The sequence below is a fragment of the Aptenodytes patagonicus genome, chromosome 4 (genome assembly GCF_965638725.1).
Source record: "Aptenodytes patagonicus chromosome 4, bAptPat1.pri.cur, whole genome shotgun sequence".
Classification (NCBI taxonomy): Eukaryota; Metazoa; Chordata; class Aves; order Sphenisciformes; family Spheniscidae; genus Aptenodytes; species Aptenodytes patagonicus.
Genome location: NC_134952.1, coordinates 82,431,003 through 82,451,932, shown reverse-complemented (window position 1 = coordinate 82,451,932; position 20,930 = coordinate 82,431,003). Strand labels below are relative to the sequence as shown.

The following is a 20,930-nucleotide window of genomic DNA, read 5'->3' as shown; positions in this document are numbered from 1 at the left end:
GCTGTGGCTCAGCATAGGATAAGAGCGCCTAAAATCCACTAGTGGCACAGCTTTCAAACTGGTACGTTATTTTAAGTGCTAATTACTTATGGACTTTAATGCATTTTATGGTCTGCAACGCTAAACATGCAGTAACTGCTCTTACAGCATCTTGTGTTACAGGCTGAGCGTATGAAACACAGCAAGGCAGCTACAGAAACGTGCGAACTACCGAAAACATTTCTAAATACGGACCTATAAATACAAGGTATGTGCAAAATCTATCAGCAAAGTACAGCATAAACGGTGTACGATGGGGTCCTCGGGAAAGGCAGTTAAGAACTAACCAAAAGACAAAGTACGAAAGCAAACACTAGTATCTTCAAACTGCAAATTCGGCTCGTAAGAAACTGCATCCGTGTCTCTGACTTCTCGATTCAAATGTCCGCTACACACTTTCCGATGCAAAAATCACGATTAATCGGGAAATTAAAACACAAGCACAATGTCAGCAGAAATCACAAATTTATTAATCCTTAAATATATCAATCATTTACCATTATGGCAAGAAATATGTACACTGTGTCCCATGGTAAACTGCAGTGTTCCGAAATGACAGGAGAGAAGTGTGTAATTCAGTTGTGGTGGAGAGAACAAATCACAATTTCCTCACGTCTTGGTATGGAAGACAAACTTGGTCTACAGTAATACGTCAACACCACATGCTATGTTAGAAGTATAAAAAAAAACAAACCACCCTACACCTAATTTGTTAATTTTAAATACAGTTATGCCACTTATAGCCGCTTCACAAAAAAAAGTAAAGAAATTAATGAGAAAAAAAACCCCAGGCCATTACTTTTTTCACAGATCCCATCGGCAGGTTAATATGGCTCAACACATTTATTGTAGATGCTTATTTTAAATATATATTGTTTAAAATCATGTAGTAATTATCAGAGAAGCTTAAATCCATCTACCATACATCCACTAGTAACAACATCAAAATGTTTAAGAACTGCTTTTGATTAGTAATCAACACAGAAACGTGAAATGATACAAATTAGGAAGCTTTCCCATTTTAAAAACTTCAGGCTGCCGAGTTGTAAATTCTCAACTGCTAAAAAGGACACCGAGATATCATGCACTATACAGCGCTGCAGAAAACAGTTAGCCCTGTTGGTAACAGAACAGTTAACACGTGAAAAAGAAGAAATAACCGATCCCTGTATTTTTCTATTAAAAATGGAAGGGAATAAACCTAAATGCTTGCAAGGATGTATTTCCACAGCAACCTAAGGGAAGCAAAAATAGTCCCTGTCACAAAGTTCGTGTTCTGAACTGACACCGAGAGCGCTCCCCGCGCAGCGTGCAGGCGTTCGCAGCGACGGCTCGGGGGCCAAAACAAGTTGGTAATGCTGCAAGGACTGTTGTGCTTGATACTGGACGCTGCGTGAGGATTTTAAGAAACCCAAGAGCAGGCTGAGGGGGAAGAAGGGGGGAGAAACAAATCTGTGGTAAAGTGTTAGAGTCTTACTAGAAAACTGGTGTATCCATAACACGTTTCCAGAGGAGCAACAGCAGCAGTGTAAAGAAAGTAAACTCTTCGTACTAAGCTTTTAAGGCCTAATATTTCTCGAGTATATTAACCACAGAAGAGGTCTATAGCTTAACCGAAATTTTATATTTTTTTTTAAAGCCTCCTTAAAAAATTTACAGTACCCCCTAAAAGCGATAAAAATCTTTCTCTATTCTTCCATTTTAATCCTCAAAAACTGCCCCTCAGTGACCACTCAGTTCCTTACAATTTTTAATTTTGCTTAGTCATCCAATAGAAATTTTCAATTAGCATAATAAGAAAGCAAAGGTAAAGACTCAAAAGAAAAAAAAAAAGAAGCTGCTGGCTCACCAGAACGTTGACAGTTAATTCTGAAGTGACCAAGCCAGCAAATGATGAGCTTTTTCCAGTTTACATAGACTAAGAAGGCTTCAGCTGGTACAAAGCCAAGATAGTATCACTTCCACATTTATCAGTGATTTCATCCGTCTACATGCTGTAATAAAAATCTGTTTTACAGTAACGGAGCTGCCAGCGGAAATCCTAACCATTCCTACCAGAACCAAAGCAAAATCCTGGGACTCGGGGGGGAAAAGGAGGAGTCAAAAAACAGTTCGTAAAAAAAGAGGGTAAAATGTACTTTTTTTCTTTTTTAATAAACAGGATAGTTTTTAAAGTTGTCTGTCAAAACTTGGCATAAATGGACAAAGTGACAAATGTATTCTGTATCTACATACATTTTTTGTCTTTTATGCCTTGTTATTCTCTATTTGCATGGAACATCACCTTCATTGAAATGTTAGCAGTGTACAGATGGAATATACAGCAACATGGTGCATCACAAATGTGTTACATGAAGAACCTTCACAACTTCATGCACTCAGAAACATGCATGAAGAGGACGGGATGGCCAGGATGGTAATCAACCAGCTGCGTTGGGTACAGAAAATGCAAGAGCGGCACCGCTGATATTTTTAGCTAGGAGGAAGGAGAAAAAAAAAAAACAAAAACAGATTGCCATTACTGAAGTAACATCACCACCAGATAACGATACATGCTTCAGTGTTAGCTAATACTATTAAAAAAACCCCTCAAGATCATTTAACACAATACTGTGAAGAAAACCAAGGGGGGAAAAAAAACCCCAAACGCTCAGGCAAAGCATTCTTTTATTTTTCAAACCACTTTACAGACATTTTCCATCTTTACAACGTGCCAGAGAGGCTGTTAAAATAAAAAAGGAAACTGAGGCAGGAAGCCAAAGTGCCTTAACCGATTTCTTAAAGGAGGGAGGGCGGAATTCAGATGTGAATCTCCGAGTTTAACTTACTTCCTCAGCATGTACGTTACAGACGCTGCCACGGACTGAGATTCCCATACAAAAATTGAACCGAGTAACAAGGAAGAATCAGATGTCATTTACATGCAAGACATGCTAGAGCCGTATGCAAAGAGAAAACGAAAGGAAAGGAACGTGTAAGCAAGTCGTTAACTAACTCGGCTTATAATATCATTTGTATTACCGTAGCATCTAGGGGCCGAAGTCATGACTGGGATCCCGCTGTGCTAGGCGCTGTACAAACACAGAACAAACGCTTTACTTAAGTCTTCCTGCTGTTTGGTATTCAGCTTACGAAAGCACAAGAAGGGGTAAGGTGTGGTAAGTGAGGGGATATAAGCCTGGGAGCCTCAGGTCTGAATTTAGGTTTGGGAGTCAGTTTTAGGTCCGATAGCCCTTTGACTGCCCGTATCGTGCAGGTCCGCTCTCGGTGTAGATGCAGACACTGTTCGGCAGAAACACATTAGCTCAAGTTCTTAAGAACGTGGAATACAGAGAGTGATTGCCTACCATCAGTCATATCACTCAGAAATAATGGACGAGACAGAAAGTAAAGTTTGTCTTGTCTGACTCGCAGCAAAAACGGCAAATAAAATTTCTTTGTAAACTAAATATACATTTGCGCTCGTATTCTTTTCCAAATAAATTATCTGCCATAAGGAAACCTTTCCATACACCTATAGCTACCGAAGAGCTCAGTTCTGTCCTTAGATTTATGTGCACTCCTTACTGTAGTCCTGAAAACAAATAAGCTACTGTGCTCGCAGCAACTGATTTGACATAATCTAGGATGCTACGTTTGCAAAGCAGATCACAGGTATAATTGCTTTCACAAGTTTATTAGATTTGAAATTATTCTTCAGACATTACGTGTAAGATACTTTTTTATTATGGAAGTGCCGTTATTAACTACTGTGTATTGGTAATAAATAAATAGCTGTAGACTGTAAAAATTTCAAATATGAGAAAAGAAAGGAAGGATAATCTAGAACAATATTTTAATTAAATTTCTTCTGTAGCTTTCCAAAATGGAGTTGCTGGTACGCTGCTGCTCTGACTGGGAGAACTAAAGGTGAAGTTCAAGGCAGTCTAAAAGATGGTCAGGCTGGGTTACAGAAGGCGAGTTCTGGCATGGCGCTACATGGGAATCTACCGGTTAAACTTGAGAAGATGGGGATTAAAGAAAGAATATGTAAAATAACTAAAAGAAAAATGACAATGCTTGGGCTGAAAGGGGAACTATCAGCCTAGAGGAGACCCACTAGCCTTTGCCAATGATCTGAGCACAAGCAGTAGGACTGATCGCATGTAGTATACTTACACTTAGGTGGAAGGCACTATAAACACAAAGGGAAGCAGGAGCGTTGTGCAAGAAGAACCAAATAACCTTGAGGGCTGGGTAATCCAGAAATGTTACACGTAATAATAGGAAGTACAAAGCTGCACGCTCAGCACAAGCTTCTGTACGCTCACTGGTTGGAAATGAGAGTTGAGGATAAATACATGGCTGTCTTAGATGATCTGCTGATGTGATCTAGCTGACAAAAGTGCAAAAATCATGCCAGAACATAGCAGGTGTGGCATCCTCCACAGGGAAAAGAAAGACATTGTGAAGTTAAATAAAGCCCTGACCACAACCGCACGCAGTATTTCAGAAGGGCCCAAGCTAATGAAAAGACAAACCTCAAACCAAAGAAGACAGTGAAGAGCTATTAAGGTAGCCAGGAAAATGGAGATCCTATCAAAAAAAGCCAACCAAGTCAGCACTGTTAATTTACCCTACAAAAACAGAAGGTGGGAAGTGATCTAAGCGGCCTTCATATAAAACAGCTCACGTCTGCATACCTATCCCCAGTATAGGGGAACAACGATGAAATAAGAATCATCAAGGATACATTGAACACGACTAAAATTTGGACTGGAAAGTAAGGTTTCTAACCATCAGACCAAAGATATTTTAGAACAGTGATATCAGCAAGTCCAAAAAACCCTTCTGAATTCAAGATGAGGGTTAGGTAAGGGATTTATGTGATACTGTTGCCAGCGCAACACAGGGGCTACCTATATCTAGGGCTACGTTGCAATCTCGGAGCATCTTTCCTTAAGCCTTGGCCGTGCTCTAAGGCTTTGAGCCGCTACCCCTCCTCTGTGACCTTTTCAGCTTGGATACCCTCCCGCAATACTGACGTCCCCTCTGTCTGACCCCACAGGCTCAGAACACCCACTGACACAGACACAACCCGGCAGTCTCAAAAACATGACCTCTCAGCTGCTTCTCCCTCCATCCTTAGCAGTCCCGGTAAGCCTTATCTTTATTAGAGAGCACGAGCAGCCGTAAAGAACTGACGTTACCCAAGTCCTAAATACCGGCGCTGCTTCCGAGGGGCAGATCTCGGGTCTGCACGTACGACTGCATTCCCTTGAGAGGTGCACGCTGAAGGGCCAGGAGTTGCTCTGTGGCAGCTAGTTTATATTCCAGAGAAGCTACCTCTGGCCAGTGTTCGTAGGAGCAGTACGTGCCACAGCGCACAGCAGCCCATCACACGTATACACGTTACGTGAACCAAGTATTGAGGCTCCTGTTACAACGCTGTACCTCCAAAAGAAGAAGCTGCAGAAGCTACTCGGTATCTCTCTAATAAAGTATTACTGAAAGAATTATTACAGGAATTATTGGGCAAATTCTGCGATCTTCCACGAAAATAGTGATAAGATGGCTATTTCGTTGTCTTCTGGTTTTGGTGTATAAGTGTCGTGAATTACCTTTTGTCTTCACGATTGTTTCCTATAAATATGGTTAAGTTAAAAAAAAATTGACCCCCCCCCCCCCCAGCCCTTCTCAAAAAACAGAGGGGAAAAAAAAATGCCAAAGGAAAAGATTAAATAATTCTCTAGTCCAATTCATGTCATTCTGCTATAAACGCTTATCCAGGGTGCACTGGGATAGGTGAACCTGTTTCACTTATGCTTTCTGGCTCTACACATACCCAGGTCAGATCCCTTGACAAAACACTCCTTTATGAAAACAAACACCCCAAATCTACATAATACTGCGTTTCAAGAAAATGTAACTACTCTTCCAATATTATCTGTTTAAACACCGGCAGTGCAGCTGGAATGTGAAAAACAAAGGACGACGTGGCTCCTGCTCCCATTGGTTTCACATTTTTAAATAAAACATGATGGTTGTCACTAGGTAATCGAATTACTTTCTTCCTAAATAAAGATAAAAAATTCATCCCCGCTGAAGTTTAACACTTCTTTCTATCATGTTCCTTACTTAATTGAGCATTATTTCATATGGGAGAATAGTGTTGCAAGGAGTAGAATACGGGACGTGACGAAGTTCGAAGGATGAAATCTAAGCTCTTATCATCCACGCCAGGAAATCCCGCCACATTAAGACACCTCACGCAAATGTAATTATATCCTACCCAGAGGGCTTGCACCGGGGCAAACCAAGGCCTGTACCAGTGCTGCCCAATCTGGAAGCAGCCTAACCTAAGCCAGAGATCAGCGAGGCTGGGCTCTGAGGGACGCAGCAGCATTAGCGAAGGCTGCAAGCAGAAGAAAAGCAAAGGACTTGCGCAGAACCTCTTGAGGAAGCCGTGACTCTTTTATCTTTGTTATCGCAACTACAAGCGTGCTGGAATTTACCCCGCTGAAAAATCTGGCTCAAGGAATTCAGGTTTGCGCGCGTCGAGTCACGGCGTGACTCCGGGGGTATGCGCGGGCACGCGGAGATGCCCCAATGAACGAAAGAGAAAAATGATGCCGGGAGAGATCTGAGGCTTGCCCACACAGATGTCATAACTATCAGACAGCGGCTATTCGGCAGGTAAGCAAAGAGAGCGCGGGAAAAGAGATCAGAATGTGATAGGTACTTGTATGACTTAATTTACAAAGTAAATACGTAAACTGGCTCAAAATCAACTTGCAGGGAACATAACTAGGCCTGAGTAAGTAGAGGTGGCTGGAAATCACAAGAAATATTACCCAAACTTCAGTTTTTCAGAACAGCGATACTTTTTTCCTTGAAACTTTCCGGTCAGCTCTAACAGCTCCATGTATCCTATTGCTTTTTTGTTTTTTTTTTTTCAGGTTTTCCTGAAATTCTATTTCAGGTTGTCCAATCCTATTTTGTGTGACTTGTATCAAGCCTTATCTACATTAAAACATTTTTCTGCTCTTCAAGCTGTCAGTTCAGGGACCGAGTTGGATTAGTGGGCATCATGGTTGAAAACAACAACAAAAAAAGCATTATTTTAAAAATATCTGCACCAATGCTACACGCACACTACTGAATATAATACACACCGCATAAATGACCACAAGAAATTACACTATCAAGAGGACGGTTTCGTCGTTTTTAAGGCCAAAAGCAGCTATGAGACTATCTGGTCTGACCTACAGAGTTTAAGCTTGTGGTCTCAAGGGTTTCTTACTTGATAGGTACTGTTGGTGAGCCTGAACGGTGAAAGTGAACGTTCTGCCACTTCCCATCACGACGGTGCCAGACCCGCGTTTCCTCTGACTGCATAGTCTTTGGCATCCCGCTTCCATCCATGTACTGTGTGAGCCGTATGTATGCAATGCAAGCAGCATCGTCACCCACAAGGTGGACATGAGGATTGAGGATAATGGTGTGGATTGGTTTATTACTTTTGGATAAAGCTAGGAAACAAACACACACACACAGAGAGGACAGATTAATTTTTCTCCTTGTAAGCCAAAATAACTCATCTCACCCCATTTTACAAAACAAGAATCTCAAGCTTAGCAGATAACAAAGTAATAATTATTGTTTATTGGTTATCAGGACTGACACCTAGCTCAAGTACATTGTAGAAATGAGCACAGTCGCAGCATAAAGTATGTTTTCCCCCTTCCTATAAGGAAGCCAATCAAATGTTTAATAGTACATATTATTTAATCCATGTACATACGTGGATTAAATAACGTGGGGGCCACCCATCGTGAGTTTCCCAATCGAGTTTTCCCAATACTTCAGTTTCACTGCTGTGTCTAATGTCTAATGGCATTTGTACTCAATATTTTCAGTTAAAATAATTCCGTTTTTAACTCACTCTTGTGACATATTTTATTAAGTGCTGATATCTATGAAAACTAAGAAGCAGCTGTAACGAAAGGAAACAGTTTAAGGAAAAATATGGAAAATGCTGTTTTGGAGATGGAAGAGAATTTAGGAGCACGATAATCCCATTTTATGCTCAGACATTTCTCAGAAATTACTGGATAAGCCACTATCTTCATTTACAACAATTTATTTCCTTTTGAGTCAAGTCTGCTCTAAAATGGTTACCTACATTACATGATCCTCCAAAACTTTATTAAATCCATTCTATGGGTAATTTTTCTTTCTTATAGCTGACATGATTGTGTGTATATATATATGGGTTTTTTTTATATACATTGACGTTTTCATATATATACACACACCCACCCCTCCCCAAATACAAAAAAGACAGCTGATCAGATCCTCAGCAGCACAGACTGAGTGACTACAGTGTCTTCCCCAATGCATCACATACTCACTGGAAGCGCTGACTGTTAGTTGCAACCACTGTAATCACACGATTTAGTGACCTTTCTTTTAAGTATACTCACAGCATGATTTTCACTTTTCCCCAATGGAAGGAAAAAAAAAAAAAGTGTGAGAATTACTCATCTCTGGTTTTTTGTTTTTTCTTTTCTACATCTTGCCCTTCTCTTTCCAAACCCCTGAAACTTTCCTCCGCTATCCAAGGAGCCCTGTGATGTGTGGATGAGCGCAGCAGAAACAGACAGAAAAACACATATAGCAGAACTCTGAAAAAAAAAAAATACTCCCTTCCCCTGCCCAAATCAATTAACTCCCAAACCAAAATGCTAATTAGACCAGAGAAACACAGTCACAAGGAACAGATGAAGATTCACGGAGATGAAAAAGGAGTGTTTACCATTTTCAAAGTAAAACCGGTGGAAGTCCATCCCTTCTACCAGATTCCCCAAAGCTTCAGGTTCAAAAGACGTAAGGCCTGGATCACAGATTTTTCTGTGGAAAAGAAGAAATTCTGTAATAAACACATGCAGTTACGTAACACAACTTCGGAGAGATTCTTTTTAAATGTTTCCTTTATTCCCATCGGACATGTACTCACCCGTGCCATCGCACTGGAAAAGAACAGCACTTAAATGGGGAGAAGTAATGGGATTCTGGTTTCACCTAAATTAGTAGATTTGGCAGCTTACCTTAGGTGGACTAGATTTCATATAAATCATCTTTTGACAAAAAAAAGAGACTGCCAAAGAAGGCCCCACAAGTCAATGGTATTACAAGTAGGAATTTTTACTTGTGACTCTGAAAGCTGCTTCTGTGCAATCCAAAGGATATCTTTTTAACGTCTCACATCATTATTTAAGCAAGATTTCTTTTTTTTTTTTTTTTTTAAACTGACAAAATTTAGGTAAGAATCCGGAATAAGTTTCCACTTGACATTTGTACAACAAAGGTTTTAACACGATCATACCAAACCAAAGTTTAGTGCTGGCAAGTCTTTAAACAGGATGAGCAGTGTCACTGTTGAACTGTGAGGCTTGTGCCTCAACAGGATAGAATCCACCCAGAGAAACACAGGAGACCAAAAGAAATGCCGAGAAGGGCTCTCCTCTACTTTTTAAAACTTTTTTTTTGAGGTAGGAAGAGAAGAGCAGCAGTGATGGCATCGTGTCTTTGCAGAGAAAAGCCGAGAGAGAAATGGGTCCACCTTCCCCCAGCAAATTCTTGCACAGTGCTCAGTAGAGGCTGGTGGAACCTGAATTCCACGTGGTCTTTCACACTCTGAAGTACCAATGGGATTCTAGCTAATATCAATCTCTACAGACAATAAAAATTTTCTGCTAAAAGAGGCTTCTACTGTGTTTTCTGGATTCTAAATCACAAACATGACACTACTTTTGTACACCGAAATGGATCACTGCGTATTTTGCGTCAGGATTATGATCCTGTCTCGGCAGAGCAGCACACTGGATTTACACCAGCAGCTCCTCTGAGACTGGCAACCAGGCTCCTGTAACGCCGGGGCAAAGCAGCAACGAACACGTCTTGTGTTTCTCGGGGGCATCTGAGAATGAACTTCAGCAATACATAAAATACAAACGCACAGGCCCATATATAAATAAGCGTATTTACATACACAGCGGCAAACACATCAGCTCTCCTCACTCCCTCCTAAACGAGAAAACTTACGTGTAAGCTTCAAAGTCCCCGTTGTTGATAGCTTCAATCAACTGCTCAGTCACCTTGATAATCTCCTGCTTACGAGCTAGAGAGAGATACAAATACGACTCTTAAAATGGAAGGCGAAGTGGAAGGTGACAGCTGAAAGGCTGTCAGAAGAACAGCCGTAACAAAGGCATTCTGTCATTCCTCAGCTGGCGCAACAGCCATTTCTCTTCCTTTTCTATGACCAAAGGACATGATGTTATATTGCTGCTTTACACTGTTTTGGCTTCAGTGCACTCCTGTATTCATGAGGAAATTAAACACAGGTCAAGATCAATCCACTTTCCTATCATGCTTCTAACCGTCTTTCCTTCACTGAAGGATCTGCTGTCTAAAGAGCAAAACAAACCCAAACCCAAACCCCAACTCTTAACTTCAAATTAAAGGAAACTGATTATCGTTTTACAAGCAACGCTCTAACGTTTCATATACACGCGGGGCCTTTACCTTTTCAGTGTCTAATGCTGATTTTCAGGCATCTGTGTAACACTTGGTGTTCGCTTTGGCCAAATGCGTACATTTAAGTAAAGAGGAATTTAGGCCCTAAGCCTATAATCAAGAGCGTCTGGTGCAAAGCTCGCAGATCACATATAACGCATACACATCCACGCGGGTCTAATTACAACACGGTGTCTTTCGGCTCTGACTTCTGTGATTGTGCCTATCTTTTGCTTGTAAAATGCTTACCGCCTCTGCATTACAATAAACCTCACTTAGAGCATTCGGCGATATTACGGTACATCTACTAACTAATTATAATAAATGCTAAATAGCAACAGAAGAATACTACATTAAAAACAACAAGCAGGATACGTATTTCTAGTAAGAATATTCGAACTCAAGCGGTGTTTGCATACGCCTCAAAGGCAAAAGTATGTGAAACAGCTTCTCCTTTACCCATCAGCCAAGAAATAAGCCCGCAGTTCAGTATTTGTTAATGTTGACAGGAGTTCCACTGAAACAGTGCGGAGTAAACAAATTCCTGCACAGTGGTATGGTTATTACTAATACCAGTTACTCTAGGAGGGCAAAGTTTAAGAGACTTTATCGAGATGGAAAATCTGACTTTGAAAACTGACTTGTACTTTTAAAAACTTGTTTTTTGAGGAACAGAGGTTTATATTTTTGCCCTGTATATTCATCATTTGGTAAAGTTCAACCTCATAGCGATGAAGTTCAACCAGAGAGGCACTGCTCTCAAAGACAGGTTTTTGTGAGTTTAACGCTAAACGGGTAAGTGAGACAGATTTTACCGGTACATTTGCAAGGATTTAACTTACATTCAACTCCTTATTAAACCTCAGAAAATCGATTTGGAAGACCAAGCTTGAAATAAAAAGAAATGCAAGCCACTAGGCTGCAGCAGCTCTCTTTGGAAGCAATAGTTGTAATTCTCCTGCACACTCCTACACGTGAACGAGACTATTAACACACACGCAAATACGCTTGGAATGTTTAAACCGAAGTACTGAGAGAGCTCACATTCTTCTTCAAAAAGAAAACGCTGGGGAGCATAGGCAGAATGCAAGTCTCCAATGCTGTGCTGCAAGAACTGGCATCGTGGCGTTAAAGAACCTTTTCATTTATGCTCCACCATCTCTTTCAGTAAGTGCAAACCCAATGTATTCAGATAAAAAGCACCAAAAAGAAACCAGCGAGGAAAGAAGCGATGGGAGAAAAAAGTGGATATAAAGGTCTAGCAAGGCTTTCTGTGAGTAGTTCTTGACTACTAGATAGCATGGTGGGTAAGAATATGTCAAGTACGAATTGCCTTATTTTCCATGAAGACTGTGGAAAGAACAAAGAATTGCAATGAAGAGACGTTTTGACTGCAGATCAGCAATGGCTCCATTGTCATGTGTTTAAACAACATAGACCAAACTGTGGACATTGTATGGCACTGTCCGCACAAGCCAAGCGGTAGGATGGTTGAGTAAGAAATAATGGTGCAGTGTTAGAAAAGGCTGGCAAAAAGAAACCCAGAATATGCAGGCTTCATGCAGTGAGGAAATCACAAGTTTTGCACGCTACATCTCCTATACATATAACTAAACTAAAGGATTTGATTAAATAACCCGGTAACACATTCCAGTCAGAGACTAGGAAATCACAGACTATTAAATCAGACAGTGGAAAGCGAGGTAAAAACCTCCGATGAGCTGCTACATAATCATGAGATCATGTTATTGGATAACTGTTAACGTAAGCAATGAAAACGTCTACAAAAGTACTGTAGTTTCCACACGCAAGAGACATAAAACCACATGGACACGTAATCTTACTTTCACTTGGCTAGAGACAATTGGCAATATTCCCTTTTTCACTAACATCAGTCCTTTCTTTTCAAAGTTTTACCATGAGAAGCCCACGCTTAACTCACACGTTATACATGCTCCGACAGGGAGCAGCGAACAGCAGTGAACATCTGAATATATTCTGCCACACGACATTCTGTGATCCGAGCCCAGAGGCTTATTAAGGTGTTTTGTGTTGTTTTAAATGAATGGTGTGCAACAGCTCAATTTAGTTGGATGGTAACCTGACTCACTGGCATCTGTTCGTGCCTTCCAGTTAAAGTTAAAGGAATGTGAATGACAGAAGTTTCTCTCCGTGAATCTTGTGAGATTTTGAGACTTGATTTCAGTCTGAATGAGACCGGAAATTTTTGCTTACATACATTTAAAAAAAATTGTTGTGGGTCAATCAAAATGTTGCACTTCAATCATACCTTTGATGTTGTACTACATTACAAGATATAACTCAACATCAACCCCCCGAGGGAGAAACTGAACCGTATTGCCAAATTGCTCTTTTTCCTGTTTTTTCTTCCAAAATGAATTTGCAGTGGAACGCACGTGTTCATGAAGCTTTCTGATAGGAGCCACCTAATATTACAGAATATGGTTCCAGCAAAGTTTCTCTGGGCAGTGCTAACATCTAGTAGAGCCGCGTCTGCTGACCTGTCCATGGAATATAAAGCACATCCATCAGGAAGCTCTACGGGCCAGCAAAGTAAGTAAAGGAGATTAAGGCAGTATCACCGGCTCAAATCAATCACCGTCCAAGTCCAGCGCTAGCGTCAGTTCTTCTAGTACTTGTGGAAAGACTTCGCAGCTCACGATGCGGACCGTCAGGAACAGAAAGATGTTGCCAAATCATCTGCCTTCCAACTCATTTCTCAATTTTTCTACAAAATTACAAGCACCACGTGAAACTGTATATGAAAGCAACTATGCTACTCTTCCCCTTCACTAACAGACAAATAATTACACACATATTAGAAAATTAGATTTCTTCCTACTTAGTGAGCTGATATGCAACCACATTGGCAGAAAGTGACTGAGAGCCCATGACGGAGGTGAAGCGTAATTTAGAAGCTGGAGTTCCAGAAAGGATTTATCCTGTGTGCAAAACCCCACCTTGTCCTCAGCCCTGACTCATTTGAGAGCAAGAGCGAACATTGCAAGAAAAAAATGGTCAAGAACAAGGCAGTATGAAATATTCAGTAGCATCAGATATCAAAGAATAATTAAAAATCTCAGTAGCCGCTGTGGTTTTACGCAAACCTCCTACCGATAATTGTTTCTGGGGATCTTTTTTATCTTAGCATTTTAGACTTTCTGTGGAGGTATGTGTGTGGGTGCAGGGAGACGGAGTACAAATACAGACCAAAAGTATTTCAGCCTATAAACGGACTGTCTAGGAAGCAGAGGTTTAGCCTGGGAGGAAGGAAGAGAACGGAGACAGGGAAGAACTGGAATACAACAAGCAGAAAACTGGAAGGAGACTGGAAGGCAGCGAGAAGGAAAATGCAGCCAGGACTTGGTGGCCATGTGAATGACGTCAAATACTGGCGCTTTCCCTTAGCACAAAGGAAGAAATGGGGAGGGCACTGAAGATGAACTAAGGCGAGATGGATATTGGTAGGAACAAGGTCTTGCTATTGCAGACAACGCCTGACCGAAATAAATGGCGCTTATTAAAGCAGTAAGAAAATTACCGAATGTTCATTAACATAGGCTCTTCCAAACCTCCAATTTCTTTTTCCATCTAAATTCACATTACAAACTACACAAGGACAACAAGCGAACACACGAGGCATTAGGGAAGAGGCATCTGGCCAGTTCCCATCTGCCAGATAACTGTCACTTGCAATCACCATTTTAATTTGACTCTTTTTTTTTTTTTTTGATCCAGTAGTAAATTTTGTACAAAGTTTAAACAAAGTACAAACTTTGCTTGTATTGAATTCTCGGAGAATTACGCTGTTTGACGTACAGGGGCAATTTTATGCTATTGTACTTTTTATTTGATGTGCAGTAAGAACTTCCTAAATAACGTACTTCAACTTTGGTTAAAGCCGGCCAGAGATCCGTCTGCTCTCTCACAGCGCGATGAGGTGGTCGGACTGAACCAAGCCGCCCAGTTTCTTTGGCATTATGAGCTACGTGCACTACGGCTGTCTTATTCTCGCCGTTTAAAATATCACTACGTGTTCAGAGCGCAAGGACTATATTTAGTCTTATGGCATGTAAGAGTTTGTCTGATAAATGACAAAAATACTCTAAGATACCGGAGGAAAACTCGAAAATTATAATGGATTCTGATAAAACTGGTTCAGCTACTTTTTCTAACGGGTGTGGTAAGAGCCAGTTGAAAAATTAAAGCCTAACCCATCTATACTGTCGTAGAATACGGCAATGGCTTTCCATGGCGTAAAATTACATAATCTCTGTAAGCAAAGGATTACTTAGCAAAAATACATTCGGTGTTTTTAAAACAGCTGAGGTGTGAGGGAAGAACATTGTTAAAAGAAGTCAAAGGTGCCGAGCCATTTTCTTGAAAAACTAATAATGAAAAAGCCTGCAGATAGCCTAGCAAAAAGCTACCGTAAAATGGCAAACTTCTGTGGAAAAGATGGTAGCTTTTACATTCTTTGCTCAGAACACAGGTGAAATAAATCCATTAAAGAAAAGACCATGGACCTACTCTCTAAATATAACCTTTACCCCGTAGGGACAGTGAGTTAAGGTAATAAGATATTATCAGTTCAAAAAAATACAACCCCTGCTTTGGCAAGTGAGTGGGTGTATGACTAATACAAAGGCAGTTCAAGCAAAAATATTATGCAGAAGAGCTATAAAAAGACCAAATAAGAAGAAAAGAACAAAACAGAACGTTTTCTAACACTGGCTAAAATTATTTCTGCAGCACTGCCGTAGTACACATGTTAACTTTAAATGTTACTAACTTCTAGCTCTATTTCACCACCTTTTTTCCCCACGAAGCTACAGGGTGGGGATAATCTTTCCTAATCAAAGAACACCATTAACACTAATATCTAAAGAACACAAAATAAGAACACCATTTACCCAAAAAGCATCTAACACTATAAATGCCTTAAACCTACAAGGTGCAGTCTCACAGCTAGTGAAATCAAGTATCACAGGGAAAAAAAAAGTACAAAACAACAGCAAAACCTATTCTTCTAGGAGGGAACTACGGGGCTTTTCTTCCCCTCCTGTAGCCCCAAGCAGCATTTGTAAACTCAATCTACAAGAATCACACAGAAATGACGGATGTTTTGGTATTTTAATTGCAGAAAGAAGGTGCAGGATAAAAATGAGCTGTAGATATGCGAAAATGAAGTCTTCAGAAACACACGTACCAGAAACTTCATGTTTTGTGACACGCAAAAAAGGATCCTTGGTAACTGATTGACCACCACGTTACTTGTGAATTTTTTCAAAACTGACACCGGTATTTTTGTTCTGAAACTAATAATTTAAAACACCTTATGCTTCATTCAGATATTGGAGGATCTTTCTACTGTTATCAATACATTATGTAATTACTATACTGGAATGGTTATTAATTACCCCCACCGATCTTACAGATGTGGGAATAGACTTTTTTATTGTTCTTTGACATATTTCTTTTATCACAAAATAACCCTAGGAACAGCCATCATACCAGCAAAGTATAAAACCAGTATTTTTGGTCTTTCAGACAATAGCTTACCAAATAAGCACAGGGCAGACAGTACTTGCAACGGGGCCTGTGAAATCCATAGCAGAGACCAACCACCTTCACCTTTCAAATAACACCCAAATCGGGGAACCGCATACCCCTTACTGCTGTTTGCTTTGAAACAGAGAGCGATGAAATCCCTGCTAAGCAGTAAAGTGTCTTTCCAGAAGAATGAGGTAGCCTGTTTACAGATCAGCACATGAACCCGAAGATGATTAAAACGATTCTGCTTCTTACTTGCTCACAAGCTGTTTCTCAAGGAAAAAACCCTTAGAACTTTCTAACTCGGTACTCTTAACTACGTATCTTGGTACACATCAGACTGGATTAATCTCACAACGTTTTGGACATGTGTAAGGACAGACAAGCGAGTTTGTTCTCTCAACTCCCCTCCCTTACAGTCACTGGAGAGAAACAAGCACTTTCAGAGCACGATTCATCATATCCTAAAATAGATATTTAAGACAAGCGTGACTCATCCGACCTATTTGCGTTGACTAAAGGAGGTCTAGACAACTAGCTCAAATATAGATATCTACGTTGTGGAGGGTGTCTAAACCTGGGGAGACAAATCCTACCCATTGTGCTATCATTTTAAAACAGTACCGTCCTTATCAAGGTGACACTGGTCTGCTAAAATGGAACGGCACAGTATGGGGGAACCTAGCTTCATTTCTAATCTCAGCATCGTCCCAGCAAATAGCAAGTAGATGGAAAGCATACGGCCACTAACGTTATTTCTATACTCTGAAACTAACCAAAGTTTGAAAAGAAAGAGGAAGAGACTGGAAATCGTATCCTGTGTTGTATGATGAACTCTGGCTACGTGGCTGTACCAGATGTCATTCAAACTTTACAGCATGGACTGCTGCCCCAGAAGCAGACGAGTGCAGCAAATGTCACAAAATGTTTTTCAAAACCATTCTCTTCACACCAGTATTTGAAAATTCTCTGCTGGTAATTTCTCTTACAATTTATTCCACAAATATTCCAAGAAAGTAATTTCTGTGAAGAAAATAAAAGAAGGTGCCGCATGAATAAATGACTGGACTGAATCTTAGATCTACATAAAATTGCCTAGACCCTCAGATGACAAGGCATGCTCCAGAGGACTTCTCATTCAAGAAGCTTACCAAAATTTAGCATACGTAAGATCAGAGCTTCTCTCTCACCCCACCGCTTAACCTTCAACTTTGATATGAACTAAGACGTGAGAGTTGTCATCTTAGATGTAACACCTCTTTCCTAGCGTCTGCTGATTCCAAAGATTCACTCTGATTCATCAAATTATGATATGGGTGGACTGTTAGCAGCATTTTTTTCCTGGCTATCGACTGCCTTTCACCTTTCTGAAAACATGTAAGCCTACTACTTCCCTAATGAAAAAATTTAATTCATTAGATCTGTAGGCAAATATCTGAAAAATTTTCCCAGCACTTTTCCACCCTATACTGGTAAAAAAAGATCAAAGAAAATGAATGCACCTCCTATTTAAACCCTTATCATAATGTGATGTTAAGCAACTTGTCATATGCCCCACATAGTTTCTTTTTATTTATATGAAAGTAGTTATTTCTAAAGGTGCTCTCTCCTTGGAGCTACCATACAACGATACTAATATTTATACTGTGCGGCAAATGTTGGCAAATGTTTATTTTTTAACGACAAATCACCTACGGTCTCGGAACAAAGCTGTACCATGATCACTGCACTTACAAGACACTGCGCTACGGTTTCTCAACATGTTACACGAACCATGGAATCTGGCTGCTCTCTCAAGAAAGGATGTTTAAAGTCTTGATAACTGAGACATTAACGAGCTTTGTGCACATTTTTATTTAAACTGTGCTCCTACCGAATCACTCTACCAATTCAGAGAAATCTTGTTGTTGTCCACGGGTGTTTTACAATGGAAAAATCACTAATAACCCTCAATTCTATATCTCCTTCCTTTTAAATAAGCTTTAAAAAGCAATGAGATGTATTGAGAGAATAATAATAATAATAATAATAATAAAAAATAATAATAAAAAATAATAATAATGATGATGATAATAATCCCCAAACAATAATTCTAAGAAATGTGGTGTTTGCCTATTTTACTCATAGGAAAACTGCGTTACCTTTAAAAATATATTCCTCAATACCTCAAGCACCTAGGGCTGGCATGGAGATGTTTTATTCTCCAGGACTGACTTTAACTATATGATAACCCTGCCTCAACTTGTCTTTTCTCAACACGCCACATTTACATCTTTTTCCCATGTCTGTGACAGCAGACTAAAACCTAACAAGTTTACCAGCTAAGAAATCAGCGTTTTTCTTGTTTATAATTATAATGTATACCAATAATTATAATAATTGCTACTTAATAACAAACAGCAAATCCAGTTCCATACTACACAGAGCTAACACTGTAGACTGTTTGGGTTCCCACCTTCTTACCACTGTGCTGTCATGAAATAGCTGTCAGGTAACGGGTATTCATCCAGCTAATCTCTGGAGCCCTTTTCACTTCCCAGACACTTCCGACATAAAGAAACTGCACGTGCCTCTGACCACCACCTCCCATCCTAAACTTTGCAGTCTGACGTCACGGGGTAATTTTTGTCCTCCAAATTCTCAAATTTGCACTTCAAAAACACTGACTTGCACTCTCCTGTGACGTAACGTAAACATCATAGTCACTTGAGCCTATAACGTTGCCTCCGGCAAGCCCAGCAACTCCCATGTAGTTTACCAAAAAAGTCTCAGCAGTATTAACTTTCACTGATCTTTTTCACATTGCTCACTGCTAGTGAAAATTATTCCTTACTATAGCTCTTTGTAGGAGTTACCTTTTCTCTGGTGCACGTGGGTCTGCCCGACGCACACAACCCCCGTAGCCTCTTTATAGCAATATTGCAGAGACCTCTATCGTCTGTATCAGTATTCTGAAACGGATCGTTAGAGCTATCCCAACAAAACTCCGCTTCAAAACGACGTTAGCGCAAACACGTTTTCCATTAGCCACACCAGTGGTTTTTACCCTAATAGCCTATCGTGTTCCCAATGTCTTCTCTCAGCACTTAAGTTCTTTTTACTTGTCCTTGGATTAATCGACTCCTCGGCAGACAATAACTACTTTTGGTTTGCTGAATTTTCTCAGGCCACGGGACTGCTGATTCCTGTTAAAGGTACAGCTACAGAAAACACAGCGTATCACGGCCATTTCTAAAATCGTATTACACCAGAATCGCACATTTTAAAAACTAAGTTGAGGACGGGTGAGGTTACGGGGACTTTACGGATTCTTTGGTCACTAAACTTAGTTATTTAACAAAATTAAATATTCCCGTTATTGGGATGAAGTTATTTTGAAGCATCAGAATAAAAAAAATACAAGCAAGTCTGGTGCATATTCAGATACTGGGTTAACTTCTGCTGTTTGGCCTGCTAGTTTTTTGGCAAACTCTGAATTTCTAATCTGTAAACCATTTAAACAAAACTGACTTGGTAGGCTAACTACCAGAGGCAGTAGTACCATCATGTCTCCGCCAAGTAGCTTTACCAGAATACTTTCACCTAATACTTTTCCTGCCTCACAGCAGATGGTTGTTTAATTCGGTCGTTGTTGCATTCCTTCAACTGAGTTCTACCTGCACTTTTTTTATAGGGTTTTTGAGAAGTTTATTTTGTGGAACGAAGTGGCAAAGAAGCGTGCTTGTTCCTGAAGTCACAGAATGAACAGAATAAATACGAGATTGTTCACTTTAAGAAAGTGTCACTGTACAGACATACCATGCCGTTTCTGCACCACACACTTTCAGGGAAACTAAAATAATCTGCTTTTTTCAAGGATAGTGGTATTACCTGAGGTGCCTCTGTTCCTAAATTTGGTAACAAAATTAGTCATGACCATCTACGATTAAACATTAACAGTGGTCTTAGCGCTATTAACTACCCAATGAAGCAGGAAATGTGAGGCTGCTAGCATTCAAATCCGAAAACGTCGGGTACATAATAGATTTTCTGGGGACATATACTGCGGATGGAATAAAAGCCGTATGGCACGTGTTACTGATAGCTTTGAACGTTATACAGGTCCACGTCCTTCCTATAAACTCCTCTTTTCTTTAAGGTCTGTGCAGTTTGCGCTGTCGGTATTTGTAGTTCTGGTTTGATATATAGTCATCTATATATTGATATATACTATCCTGCTCCTCCATCAGAATGAAGTTAATCTTTCAACATTACCTGTCAACGGTCGTGACCAGAGACAGCCCACCATCTCGGGGACCGATTCCCCTCTCACCTGCATTAGTTGCACCTAGCAAGAATTCCACTCCAATTTAAAATAAGGCTCAGGCCAATTACACCCAGCCTGTGTTTCCAAGGGCCCATCTGCATCTCACCCTCACCAGTGCAAATGCCCATTCTTAGTACCGCTGCAACTACCCTAACACACACAGGATGCACGATCGGAATCTGGCAAGCAGAGCCTGTGTCCTGGTTTCGGCAGGGATAGAGTTAATTTCCTTCCTAGTAGCTGGTACAGTGCTGGGTTTTGAATTTAGGGTGAGAACAATGTTGATAACACACCGATGTTTTAGTTGTTGTTGAGCAGTGCTTACACTAGTCAAGGACTTTTCAGCTTCCCGTGCTCTACCGACTGAGCAGGCTGGGGGTGCACAAGGAGCTGGGAGGGGGCACAGCCAGGACAGCTGACCCCAACTGGCCAGAGGGACATTCCATACCAT

The 20,930-nt window shown here is 40.4% G+C and overlaps 1 protein-coding gene across 14 annotated transcripts in view; it reads right to left on the bottom strand.

Annotated features, from left to right (window-relative positions):
- Positions 1-487: 487 nt before the first annotated feature.
- Positions 488-20,930, bottom strand: part of CAMK2D (calcium/calmodulin dependent protein kinase II delta) — a 172,801-nt gene continuing 152,358 nt past the window's right edge. For 13 of the 14 annotated variants that reach the window (XM_076337321.1, XM_076337326.1, XM_076337330.1 and 10 more), the window contains 5 exons: positions 10,126-10,201; positions 8,837-8,931; positions 7,322-7,550; positions 3,061-3,110; positions 488-2,515 (listed from right to left, as the gene is read on the bottom strand). In XM_076337321.1, the coding sequence (XP_076193436.1) occupies positions 3,104-3,110; positions 7,322-7,550; positions 8,837-8,931; positions 10,126-10,201 (407 nt within the window). In that variant the 3' untranslated portion in view covers positions 488-2,515; positions 3,061-3,103. The remainder of the gene's footprint in view (positions 2,516-3,060; positions 3,111-7,321; positions 7,551-8,836; positions 8,932-10,125; positions 10,202-20,930) is intronic. The other variant, XM_076337325.1, reaches the window with a different exon arrangement.